Source organism: Daphnia pulex, chromosome 4 (genome assembly GCF_021134715.1).
Source record: "Daphnia pulex isolate KAP4 chromosome 4, ASM2113471v1".
NCBI classification, from domain to species: Eukaryota; Metazoa; Arthropoda; class Branchiopoda; order Diplostraca; family Daphniidae; genus Daphnia; species Daphnia pulex.
The window spans coordinates 971,538-983,133 of NC_060020.1; the positions used below are offsets into that span (position 1 = coordinate 971,538).

Here is an 11,596-nt window from a genome sequence, read left to right on the forward strand (position 1 = left end):
GGTACATAAATAATTTCGTTTCCTTAGATGTTGTCTAGCTGCAACATATGTTCCGTTTTGTATGCACGATAGTTAATAAGAAGTTGAGTAACTAATATAGGTTCCCTACCTGGCGTGAGATAGTATAAAGCCTGAGTAAAGCAGTCGGTCGTCATCTCCTGCGGCAACTTTGTAAGTTCATCCTTGTCTCCGTGTGTTATACTATACCTTTAGGTGTACGCTATATGCCGATAAGCTCCGATGTTCAGGCCATTGACTTCTTATTTCTTATGGGCTGTAATCTGCTGGAAGCGAACCTGAAAGCTAAATACGTCGGGTGAACTTTTTATGAAATGCTGCTGAGTAATACACTGGCACAAGAGAGATTTGTTTTGAAACGCGACTGGATTTCGAAATGTACGCGCGTCTGTGAAAACGCTTCAACGCCAAGGGGAATGTGCGACAAACTACCGAATCGTCGAACATCACGTATTATGCCTGGTAATACGGATATAACGGTCCCAACAACAATTCAAATTTTTCCGCCAGCGTCGACAGTTGAACCTTATTGATCCACGTTGTCCAGCAGAGAGCCAGAACTCGTGAGTAGGAAAAATAAAAAAAAAACCCTCAAAAAATACGGTTTTACAAATTAAAGAGCGAATCACAATGAAAAATCCCGTTGTGCAGCACTCTCAGATTCAGTCGACAGCATCAAACGGTTGCATAGTGATTTACAACTTTCAAGACTTATAATAGCAACATATAGGCCGCTCATATTATTGACGTCATTATGCACGCTGCTGTGCTCCTATATGTGTCCCGCTCCCGTTAACTCAGACGCGTCCAACAATCTAAAAAAAAAACGTGTTGAAATGGATGGATGGATTTGGTCATGCAAGATTAGCGGGAGGCATTGCGACGGAACGCCAGCGTGAAAAGATCTTGGCCGTCAACTCGTTCAACACCTGTCTGTTGTTTTGCATTTCCTCGTCTGTAGATTCGAAACAAATGATGCATAAAGTAATTATTCGTATATTATATACTTCATTTTTATTGTCAGCTTTGTTCCAGCACAGAGATGTTAAATTTTGATTAAATATGGACGGTCCGTTGTCAGCGCTTTGTTTTTTTTAATATCTCTTGTCTTGCTGGACTGAATAATAAACTAATAAAAGAGGAAAGGTCCCACATCAGTTAAATGGGATTGGAACATTTGTTGATGCTGATTGCTGCCTGAAGCTTTATCTCGTATAATAATCTAGCACTCATAGTTCGTTGGACAATGGAGTGCGGTGTCAAGTTTTAACAAATACAAACTGTTTTACAATCAAATCCCGCGCATCGTTGATCAACCGTCACATTCACAATAAATTATATTGACTATTTCGACTATTTAAATAAACTCCACATCTCAATAGTATAATAGATTGGTGGTAACTCGCTCGAGTGATCCTTAATAGTTCTGGATGATGTATTGTATTTATACATGCAACGATTTTAAATCCCCACTTAAAGCGGTTAAGAGACGCGTACATATTCCCTTCTAAAGAATTCGCACATAAATCTTATTTCTGGGAAACCCTAGCTATATAGCTACCATTTCATTTCCGTTATGTCATTTTTTTTTAAGATCCAATCTAGAAAGAGCGGGGATTGACATGGAATAAATGTTATACATTTACATCTTCCTTGTAGGCTATATTTCGTCTTGGTTCTTATTGCCTTCTCATGGTAAGACGACCATACAACATTTTATGTATGCAGTTATATCGTTATATCAAAAGACTTAAAAAAATTTAGTTGAATTAATGACATTGTAAGAATGTTAAAAATAACGTTTTTGAACATTTAGTATGCATAATTTTACATCCCGTACTAAGAAAATGAAATATTCTTTGAGATGATATTATAAACTTTAAGTCATCTGTTCAAGTTATATTGAAAACGTATTAAAATTATGTAATGTGTAGCATGCGCATGCTGCATGCGATGGCAGCTAATAGGTTTTATCATTTATTTTATATCGCTTCGTATTTAAAACAATGGATGTTGAAGATGAGATAATTTATTTTATTTTGTTATTTGTTCCCAAACGCACAGTGTATTTGTGTACCACAGCACTACTCACTTCATTTAATATCCCCTGATAACAGGTAACACTTTAACTGTGTGTCATGTTCGCTTTGTGCAACATGTTATCCCCATCCTTAACCCTAGTAAAAATAAAATAAATAACAAAAATCAACATAGAACGTCACATACTAAAGTTAAAGATTTTGCTGATCAGGATCTTGAATGTCGAATTGTCGATAACGAAATTTGGTTTGTGCTATTACATCTTCGAAATTTCAAAAATTTGTAATATGATATTGTAACATTTTGTCTGCTACGAGGTAATAGCATACGAGAATTTTGAATCTTTTGAAGCTTAATTAAGGCGCGTGCAGCTACTGAACATGTTGCTGCAGTTTTCTCCATAGCGGCCCATTAACGAAGCGTCCAAATAAGTCAAGAAACCGCTCTGATGTCTGTGATGGAGCAAGTAGCTGAGTGGAACACTGGACAAGGAAACGGCCAAGCCAGTCGATCCAGGTGAGCTGAGGGCCAAGCGATTCATTCGGCAGAGGGCTTTAAGAGCGCAAACGTCGCTGGCTTCATCCTCGCCAGATTTCCAGAGCTCATCTACCATTGAAACCCAGGTGGGGGGATCCAACAATTCTGCAAAATAAAATCAACGTATTACGTATTACGTAGGGAAAATCCGAAGCGTTATTATGCTATACGATTTCATTTGCTTGCAACCGAATTTCATTGAGTTGCGAAAAGGAATGTGCATATAATAGACAGCTCTCTGCTTGATGCCAAATTCCGACTAATTTTGTTGTTCGATCCCCATAGGCAGGAATCTCTCTTGGCGCGATGGAGCTTAAAAATGTACTAGGGAGTTCAGGTCAGTGCTCCTCCTCTTACCTGCCGGATCTGCGCTTAACTTTGCAAACCACATAAAATATATTCTATTTTCTTTTGACACTGACTTGTAGATGCCTGTAGTGCAAAAACCCAACGGCCGAACAGTCATAATATACTAACCTTCCGACACAGCCAACACTGTTGGTAATAACGTTTCACGCTGTAACGGGACAAAGCTCAATAACAAGACTACGTCAATATAATTTCCTATCAGCTATCGACTAACGACTATAACGAGGCTGGGAAATATATTTCCTTGATTATATGAAAGCAATATCCTCCGGTCTTTTTCTGAAAGAAACTTAATCTTATTGCTGACGATATAGCTATTAAATTGGTGATTTATGTACCGCCTTTTTAACCGTTATATCCGTCAAGTGTGCCACCCCTCATCATCCGATGCGCATTACATACCAATAAATATGAAATAACTTACCGATGTCAGGCTCAACATTTTCGTCGTCTATTAGATCGTTGTCATCGATCGATCCATGCGATCGTTTTTTTATTCGAGCTGCTGCGGTTGTCGTCGTCGTGGCGATCGCAATCAAATAGAGAAGTAATAGAGACAGTGCTGTCAAGGCAAGAATTGGTAACAGATCCTGCAAAATAAATGTCACATCAATTAAAATAAAGCTGTTAGTTCAAGACGATGAGATAACTCTTACATCCTTTTTATCACAACAACCGTAACTTCCACCGCCACCACCTCCTCCGTAACTTGAGCCCGAAGAATAGGAGTCGCCATATCCGTATCCACTACGATCGGGCTGTATTGGTTGAGATGAAGACTTGTACATTGGTCGCCGGCCTGAACCTCGCTTCCGGCCTTCTTCCACCATCTTCATGAGCGATGAATTAAAATCTTCGGTACCATTGAGTTCATCGGGATTTATTTCTGCAGAAAATCGTTTTTGTCGCGTCGCTCCCGATTTTGTTTTCTGTTGCTGAAAGATGGCCATCAATGGCGTGACAAATTGAATCATTCTCTTCAATTCGAGCTCAGACTCGAGGTTATCTTCTATTTCTTCTACGTCGTTGCTCGGCCGTTCATTGTTAGAATTAAATGCCATAGCTGCTGACGGTTGTTCAGCTTTATCCCACGACGGTTTGGTCGCTTCGTCGGCTATGAGAATCGCCAACAGACTAAACGCAGTGTACACGGCAATGAACTTGTTCATTTTTATCTTTTGAACTAACAAATGGAATCGAAGTTTAAAATGATTTCATCGAGAATTTCAATACACTTAATGTATGACACGAAACCAAATGAAACGATTGAATTCACTTACAGAAGTGATATTAAGCACGAAACAAAATAAGCGTACCGCTCGCCAAAACTGACTGGCAGTAGCTGTGAATGATCCAACGACACAGAAATTACTTAGATACAGTCGCTGTTGCGTTCCCTTTTTCATCACTTTCACACACAGTGAGCGTCGTGCTGGGAGCTCCTCCCCCTTGTCCAAGGACGGCCCATCCTTGCAAAGCAAAAATTATGCGATTGGACGTTCTGTTTTTCGTTTGAGATGCATATAGTTGAAGCTATTATTTCACGATGGTGTCACTTTAATGAGCGCTAGCGTCCTGTCTGCGTATGTTCTGTAATTCTGTTTTAAATTTAAAAGTTTAAAGCTTTCAACATTTATTTATAGTAACCTTTCTCAATAGAAATAATCCCTTGTTTTATCTAATTGAAAACATTATCGAAGCATTCAAGGCACATTCGATCTAGAATAAGTAATATTATATTATTATTGTTGATAAACGTAAACCGTACAGATTTATAAAAAAAAAATCAGTCATGGGTTCAAGGTTCATGGGAGAGCTGAGTGTTCGCCTTCTTCCTGCCAGATGTCCCTGTTGCTTCCAACGTACTCGTACCATGAAGTTCTTGTGCTGTCAGCAGAGGGACTTCGCAGGCGGAAGTTTGTCTGCAGTGGACACTGGTCACTGGAAATGGAAAGTGGCAAAAACGTCAGCAACTCACGTCGGTGGTCCGCGTCGCACCTATTGAGCGTGAAGATGAAGACTTCTTCACTGAAGTGTTTCCTGTTGAAAAAAAAAGACAAGAATAATTTACTAGTGAATCGAAATCCAAATGTTTTCTATTAGCTTACTTAGCCGTTATTGATGGAAGGGCCACCAGTTCTTTACAAGCTGCGAAGTTGATGCAAGACTTGACTGCCGGCCAGTTCTTGAAACTATGGATTCTCTTTCGGATCGTTAAAACATGTTGAATAAATCACATGATAGTTTTCAAAAGCAGTGTGTGGATATTTAGGAGTTAACCGCGGTGTCGTTTCATATGTCTATAACGATGTGGGCGGCCAACAGCATGAATTTAATAACCAAATCTGTCACGAGAGCTGCACTTTGCTAGAGCAATGGACATGATCGGAGTGAGGATTGAATGAGCAAAGTAGATATCGTTAAAGCCACGGCAGCCAGACAAAGAGAATCTACCGGCTGTTTACAAGGCAATCCATTGTTTGAAGTCTCTTTGCATTCGGATAAGAAACAATGCAACTCTAGAACAACCAGAGAACAACCAACTATTGCCGGTAAATGTCCTAAATTGTCTTCTTTAGTTGAAGATTTGATAACAAAACCAATTTTCATTTAGGTCTGGAGCAAATGATTTGTCCTGAATCCACTCTTCTATTCCTATATTTGCATTCTGCCATCCGCTTGGAGCAAAGGCTGGAATCCTGAGCTAAATTTGGATGTCGAACATATCACATTGGATCTACCAATAATCCCTTCACATTTTCTGCATGATGAAGTTGTTTTAAAAGAATTCGTTTTCCGGTAATTTTGGGACATTTTCTTATAAATGGATCTTGGATCATGCTGACTGCTTACTTATTCTTAAAGAATCGAGCAAATTAGCTGGATTACCAAAAAGAAATTTGAAGAAATTCGGATGACTTCTTGGCATTTTGAACTTACACAATGAGGATCAAGTGAGACCCGAAGAACAAGCAAGCGTCATCCAGGTATAATAACAGAGTTGGTAATTTTTTCTTACAAGTTTTGAAAAACCATTTGAATTCAAAGGCTACATGTGAAACTGTGCGAGCTCTTACAATGGTGCTTCAAAAACATCTACCATTTAAGACGCCAAGATCTGTGAAAAATAATGAACTAGACAAGCCTCCTGAGTTCACGTCAACTGAGTAAAGCCAATGTGTTATTTAATTTCGCTTAATTATAGCTAATTGTCAATATTTTTAATGGATATTGTAGAAGGGGCAAGAAGCTGAAAGAACTCTGCAATTTGCTAGAAGAAGATTACACGATATCATCTTCCTGCAGTTATTGGCTCAATCGTCACTCCTTCAGACACATTCAATATAATATTGATCAAGGTTCACCATCCAAAAAGAAGGCTACTAGTCCAGAAGATGTTACAGATATAGATATCCAATCCTGTGTTCGCTTCTTAGTGGATCTCTACTCACAGTGGCTTCAGAATTCGGTAACCTTAATCTTCTATGTAGAAAATAAAGATATTTTTCTTCAACATTTACTTTTTTTTTTCAAGAATACGCCGTACCCGCTGCTAGTGGACTTGTTTCAATCCCTAGTGCACATATCAAACTTCTTTGTCGATGTTCAACAGTTTGAGTGGATGCTGGATAACTCCTTAACCTTACATAGGCAACTTCTTCCTGATGATCCTGCGAGCTTAGAGTCCGCTTTAGTAGGGTGCATCTTGAAATCTGCTTCTTTTATACCAATGGTACAAAATTCATCTGAAATCTGAAGTTTTGTGATAATGTATTGTTATTTTTTCATGTCTCAGAATATGGAATACTGAGAATTAGTAAAAAAGCACTGTGAAACCGCATTGAATTCCCAGCATATTTCCACGCGAACTAGTGGATTAAATGGTCTTTTGTATCTACTTCAAAAGTTTGCCAGAAATCCAGATCTTGCTCGTACAGGCACTCTCGTCAACCTGGCTATGGATTATGTCGGTAAATGTCTCAGGTTGGTGTGATTCATCTCTTTACGTTTAAAGAAATTTGTCTGTTTATTTATTTGAAATATCATATTAAGCCCTGAACACAATGGTCCGACCTGGCATCAGTCCTTCGTTTGGTCAATAGCGTTCTATTGCGGCGAACATTTTGCAGTATTGCCCTATCAGAATTATGCTGTCGTCGATTTTGTTGTTCAGTGCGCTCTTAGTAGGCTTGTGCAAAACGAACAACAATCAAACGAGGTCCCAAAAGAAATTTTACAGGTATTTCGTGAATTTATTGAAGATCTTATGTTGTAATCTCGTTATTGATTCGTTATAGGGATTAGAACGGCTGAGCATTCTAGGCGTATTGACTCCGATTTGGCGAACGAAAGTTAAAAAAGAGGTTCTCAATTTAATACGCAATGTTGATTGTGATTGGATTCTACAGCCAGCACTACGAACTCTGCTGTCATTAGTCTATTCAGGTATAGGGTTTCATGCTGACTCTGTTTTTTCACTCCTCTCAAACCAATATTTACTTTTTCAAGATTTTGGTAGCCAATTGTATAAACCTGGAGCAGATCCTGAAACGATGCTCGCCGCTATGGAATGGGTGGGCGCCCTGTTCCAACGGTAAAGCTGAATAAGATGATTCTTGTTTACTTAGTTATTAATTTGTATCTGTTTCTTAATTTTCCATTTCCTCAGAATGAAGCGCGGAACAGATCTAGAGGCGGAGCTTTTGGGGCGAATTATGCCCGTCATAACCTGTGATATTTTCCCACCAGCAGACATCTTGAATCGTATTTTAAGTGAATTTATAACGGCAAGACCCACAGTTGCCTGTTGTTTAACTCCAACCATTTTCAAAGTAAGTCGTGGAACGTAGAATTTGTGTGGCATTGTCAACTGCCAAGATGTTTACTCTCTGGTTAATTCATTCAGGTTTTTGGAACGGCACGTACTCAAGGACAACAAAGTTTAGTCATGGAGTGGATTCTCTTAAGCCTCAGCAATTTTACCAGGACGCCTAGCGACACAGCGAATGATTCGATCTGGAATATTTTATGTTTTTTCACCGCAGCCTCCAACAACCCATGGTTGCAGTCAGTGTAAGTCATTCATCGTTCGTCTTAAATCTTTCACAGTTTCGGCATTCGAAAAATTTACTATGCTATTGCTGCTGATTCTTTTAGGTTTCCTCTCATAAACCGCCCGGTAAATCATAACGATTCTTTAGTGGAAGACGTATTTGTTGCATCTGCGCTGGATTTCAACTCTCAGGTATTTGACGAGCAAGAATAAGTTAAATCTAATTTTAAATGATTCATCGATAGTTGCCTACTTTTTTGGTATATTTTCAGCTTGATGATCAACAGCGATCCACATTAGTTTCTATCTTTTATTCTGCGAGAGAAAAAAGTTCATTTTTTGCCGCTGTTGATGTTGCCCTAAAACGCTTGTGATTCCCATCGGGGATGCTAATATTGAGTCTCGTGTTTTCAAAACACGCATAAAATATGAACGAATGAATCACCCGATTAAATTGCATAGTTACTTAGATGTATCCTCCTGTCCTTAAAAGTTACGCTATATTCTAATATTCTATATTGTTGCAATGAAATTTTCAGTTCCTATATTCATCTAAATTTAATGTTTTCCCCTTTATAGATGGTATAAAAATTATCATTTGTGTTACTGCTCCTCCTATTCATTATCTTCATCCTTCGAGATGATATGCCATGCTGGCAAGTGGCAACCTGGCATCCCATTGGGTTGGGTTGCGAGGTTCTCTCAAGAAATAGGAAATAATCCAACAATATAATTAACAAATACAGAGAACAAGAAGGGAAAAGATATGAATTCTAAATACTCTTCTTCCTCTCCTCTTCCAATTCGCCGAGTTCGAGCTGTGTTGTGTCATCGTGAATCAATCAACTTTTTTAAATTTTTATTGTTTCTCTGCTGCACGAAAGTGAAGTTACGCCTAGATGCGACGTACGATAACGGTCGTCTTAAATTAAGCTCAACGTCACTGGTCTGAATGAATGTCTAAGACTCATAGAAACTTACTGAGAAAAAGAAAGATTTCTCACAAGTAAAAGGCAAAGTGCAGAATGACAGGAATAAAGTTAAAAGTTGAAAAGGTGATACGTAAAAGTAGCAGTTTACGATATTTCGTCAACAATCTGGAATCACTAACAGATGCATAAGCACGTCTCCTCATTGTAGAAGGGATTTCGTCTATTGTGAAGTGTGATTGTGATGCTGTCGTGGTGGCTTTTTGGTGAAGACGAGGTATAAATTTGGAGAGGAGAATATGACGTGAGTATCTTTGTTTGTTAGTTAACTTTCAAGTGAGTGTTAACGAGCTAGAGCCGACATTGTTTTCATGTTACTGATAAACCTTTCTTTTTTCTGACGCTAGAAGGCATAGCCTTCGATCATTTTCCGCTCAGTTTAGTAACATTTTTGCACATCTCAGAAGAAATTTCTCGCTGCTATTATAAGGAAATTTTGGGTGATAGCTGTCAGTTTCTCTTTCAGCAACAAAGCTCATTTGTTAGATTTTTATAATGAGTTTTTTTTTCTACTTCCGGTTTTCTCTTTTCAGTCAGTAGTTCAGCAAATATTCATCTGACGTACAAAAGAACCACATATTCGTGATCCTCGTTAAATTTGTGGTAAAGTTCATGTTTTATATTGTACGAAAGCGTACTTCCGGTTTTTAGAATTTTCCTGGACTATAGTTCAGGAAAAATCTCGATTTTGACCAAATTCTGGATTTCGCTTAAATTACACCTAATCGACCCCAAATTTCACGTAGATCACGAATATTTAGTTTATTTTGACGACAGCTTAATGGTTAAGGCGCTATCGCTTACTTCCGGTATACTTCCGGAAAATTTGCATAAAACTAGCAAGTGAGCTTTGTTCACTGTAGAATTCTAAGGACTCTGTGCTAATTTTAAGCAAACAGAAATGGTATTATCAAGATTTGTGAGCATCTTAAGACCAGTCCTTCAAATACTGAGTTTTGAGACGTGTCAAATAGATGGCGACGTGGCGTGTTGATGGTGTCAGTTAGGCTTATATGATGTCAAAAGTTAAGCTATCTTTTCTTCGAAAATTATCAATGATTTAATGAATTCATAGGTAAATTCGAGTGATATTTCGTCTGTAACTTGTCGGTGATGTGTTCTATTCCGTGTATATGTTGGATAACCTCAATCTTAATGTTTCTCATCAACTTACAGGAGGAAGCATAGACTCGTAGTCTATGGTGAAAGCCTGAAAGGGTCGTGCAGCCTACATCAATGTTCAAAATCATTGTATTCTACTAAATGTGCCATCGAAATGATACAGGCAACAACCAACACTAGCTTTATTACAGTATTGCTGAAACATGTATTCTTCTTGTCTTTTATTAGGATTCATCATAATATTCTGCTGTTTTTATTCGACTTGCTAGATCACCAACCCCATCATGGATCAATCTCTCATTCCATCTTCTAAAGAACCTTGGATAACAGATCAGTAGTTTCATGTGTAAGTTCACTTCTCATGTCACTGAACTTTTTCTTCATTGCAGTCTCATATGTATTTAAAGTACTGATCTGCACTTACATCTATCTAATAATTAAGAGACAATTTCAATTGTATACTCATGCTGATATAACTGTTAAATTATTCTTCTAGATCATAGACGTCAAGCAAATTGATGACACAAATTATAAACAAGGTGACTTATTTTTCTTTTTTTATTTACAGGTTCTAAACTCCAGGTTTCTAAATTTGCATGGCAGACTTTATGAGAAGTCACGTCCTTTCAAGAAAGTCACCAAGGTCCCTTGTTTACTAACCTTTTGGCTGCTATTTGAGGTATTGCTTATGCTGTCACTACAATCTTGTTTGAATATTATTGCCATCCAAATAAATGTTCATTCTGCTACAGGGTAATCCTTCGCTACTTGTCATGGCCTTCATCCACAAGTGAAAAACCGACGAGAGAATGCTGCAATCCAAGACTGATAAATTGTTTAATCGTTACATTAAATTATAAGTGCATATTTGGGCTCCCTTCTTTTCTGTGGCCCCGTTTCCCAAACTAACCACTAACCAACGCCCGCCGGTGGTCACTCACCCGCTGTGAAACCAGGAGGAGGGGAGGGCTCTGGTCGAACGGGGACTTGGAAGGCGCATGATCCGACGAAAACTTTTGGAGGGTCATGAGTCTAACCCGGAAGCCTAGTATGACTAATCGCTCCCCAGTAAAACTTGCCTCGCACTCTTCTCTCCTCTTCCATTTCCAGGTAATCTCCCTGGATCTACGCCGACACTGCATGTGCGAGTTTTAGCAAGCAATCCGTCACCCAATTTGACAAAAAGTGATAGTTTGTTTTCACGGAAAAAAACGTCAGACGGTTACAAAATTTCTAATTCAACAATCTGATGTAGAAATTTGCATCTAGTCTACTGGTGCAAATTGCGATTATTTAAGCTTGATTAATTTAGGTGATGTGTTAAAAGCAATTGTGGGTTTTTTAACACATCTCCTAAATAATCAAGCTTAAAGAATCGCAATTTGCACCAGTAGACTAGATGCAAATTTCTACATGAGATTGTTGAACTAGAATTTTTGTAACCGTCTGATGCAATTTCCGTGAAAAC

At 38.5% G+C, this 11,596-nt stretch overlaps 2 protein-coding genes across 2 annotated transcripts; one reads left to right on the top strand and one right to left on the bottom strand.

Annotated features, from left to right (window-relative positions):
• Window positions 1–2,036: 2,036 nt before the first annotated feature.
• LOC124192624 lies at window positions 2,037–4,334 on the bottom strand. The gene is made up of 4 exons (XM_046586026.1): window positions 4,245–4,334; window positions 3,621–4,147; window positions 3,389–3,554; window positions 2,037–2,700 (listed from the first exon to the last, which is right to left on the bottom strand). The coding sequence occupies exons 2-4, from the start codon at window positions 4,131–4,133 to the stop codon at window positions 2,411–2,413; spliced, it is 969 nt and encodes a 322-aa protein (XP_046441982.1). The 5' UTR covers window positions 4,134–4,147; window positions 4,245–4,334; the 3' UTR covers window positions 2,037–2,410.
• A 550-nt stretch (window positions 4,335–4,884) lies between these two features.
• On the top strand, window positions 4,885–8,623 carry LOC124192626 (huntingtin-like). The gene is made up of 14 exons (XM_046586027.1): window positions 4,885–5,516; window positions 5,579–5,763; window positions 5,830–5,951; window positions 6,013–6,131; window positions 6,202–6,433; window positions 6,500–6,697; window positions 6,761–6,948; window positions 7,018–7,204; window positions 7,263–7,410; window positions 7,474–7,558; window positions 7,634–7,796; window positions 7,871–8,037; window positions 8,122–8,209; window positions 8,290–8,623. The coding sequence occupies exons 7-14, from the start codon at window positions 6,923–6,925 to the stop codon at window positions 8,389–8,391; spliced, it is 966 nt and encodes a 321-aa protein (XP_046441983.1). The 5' UTR covers window positions 4,885–5,516; window positions 5,579–5,763; window positions 5,830–5,951; window positions 6,013–6,131; window positions 6,202–6,433; window positions 6,500–6,697; window positions 6,761–6,922; the 3' UTR covers window positions 8,392–8,623.
• Window positions 8,624–11,596: the final 2,973 nt, after the last annotated feature.

What these genes read in the sequence shown, in the direction of transcription:
- LOC124192626 (XM_046586027.1), top strand. Translation starts at nt 6,923, where the DNA reads ATGGATTATGTCGGTAAATGTCTCAG. An exon ending in AACCCATGGTTGCAGTCAGT is followed by an intron (nt 8,038 to 8,121) that starts GTAAGTCATTCA and finishes TGATTCTTTTAG; the next exon opens with GTTTCCTCTCATAAACCGCC. An exon ending in CGCTGGATTTCAACTCTCAG is followed by an intron (nt 8,210 to 8,289) that starts GTATTTGACGAG and finishes GTATATTTTCAG; the next exon opens with CTTGATGATCAACAGCGATC.
- LOC124192624 (XM_046586026.1), bottom strand. Translation starts at nt 4,133, where the DNA reads ATGAACAAGTTCATTGCCGTGTACACTGCGTTTAGTCTGTTGGCGATT. An exon ending in GTTGTTGTGATAAAAAGGAT is followed by an intron (nt 3,555 to 3,620) that starts GTAAGAGTTATC and finishes TTTATTTTGCAG; the next exon opens with GATCTGTTACCAATTCTTGC. An exon ending in AAATGTTGAGCCTGACATCG is followed by an intron (nt 2,701 to 3,388) that starts GTAAGTTATTTC and finishes TTTATTTTGCAG; the next exon opens with AATTGTTGGATCCCCCCACC.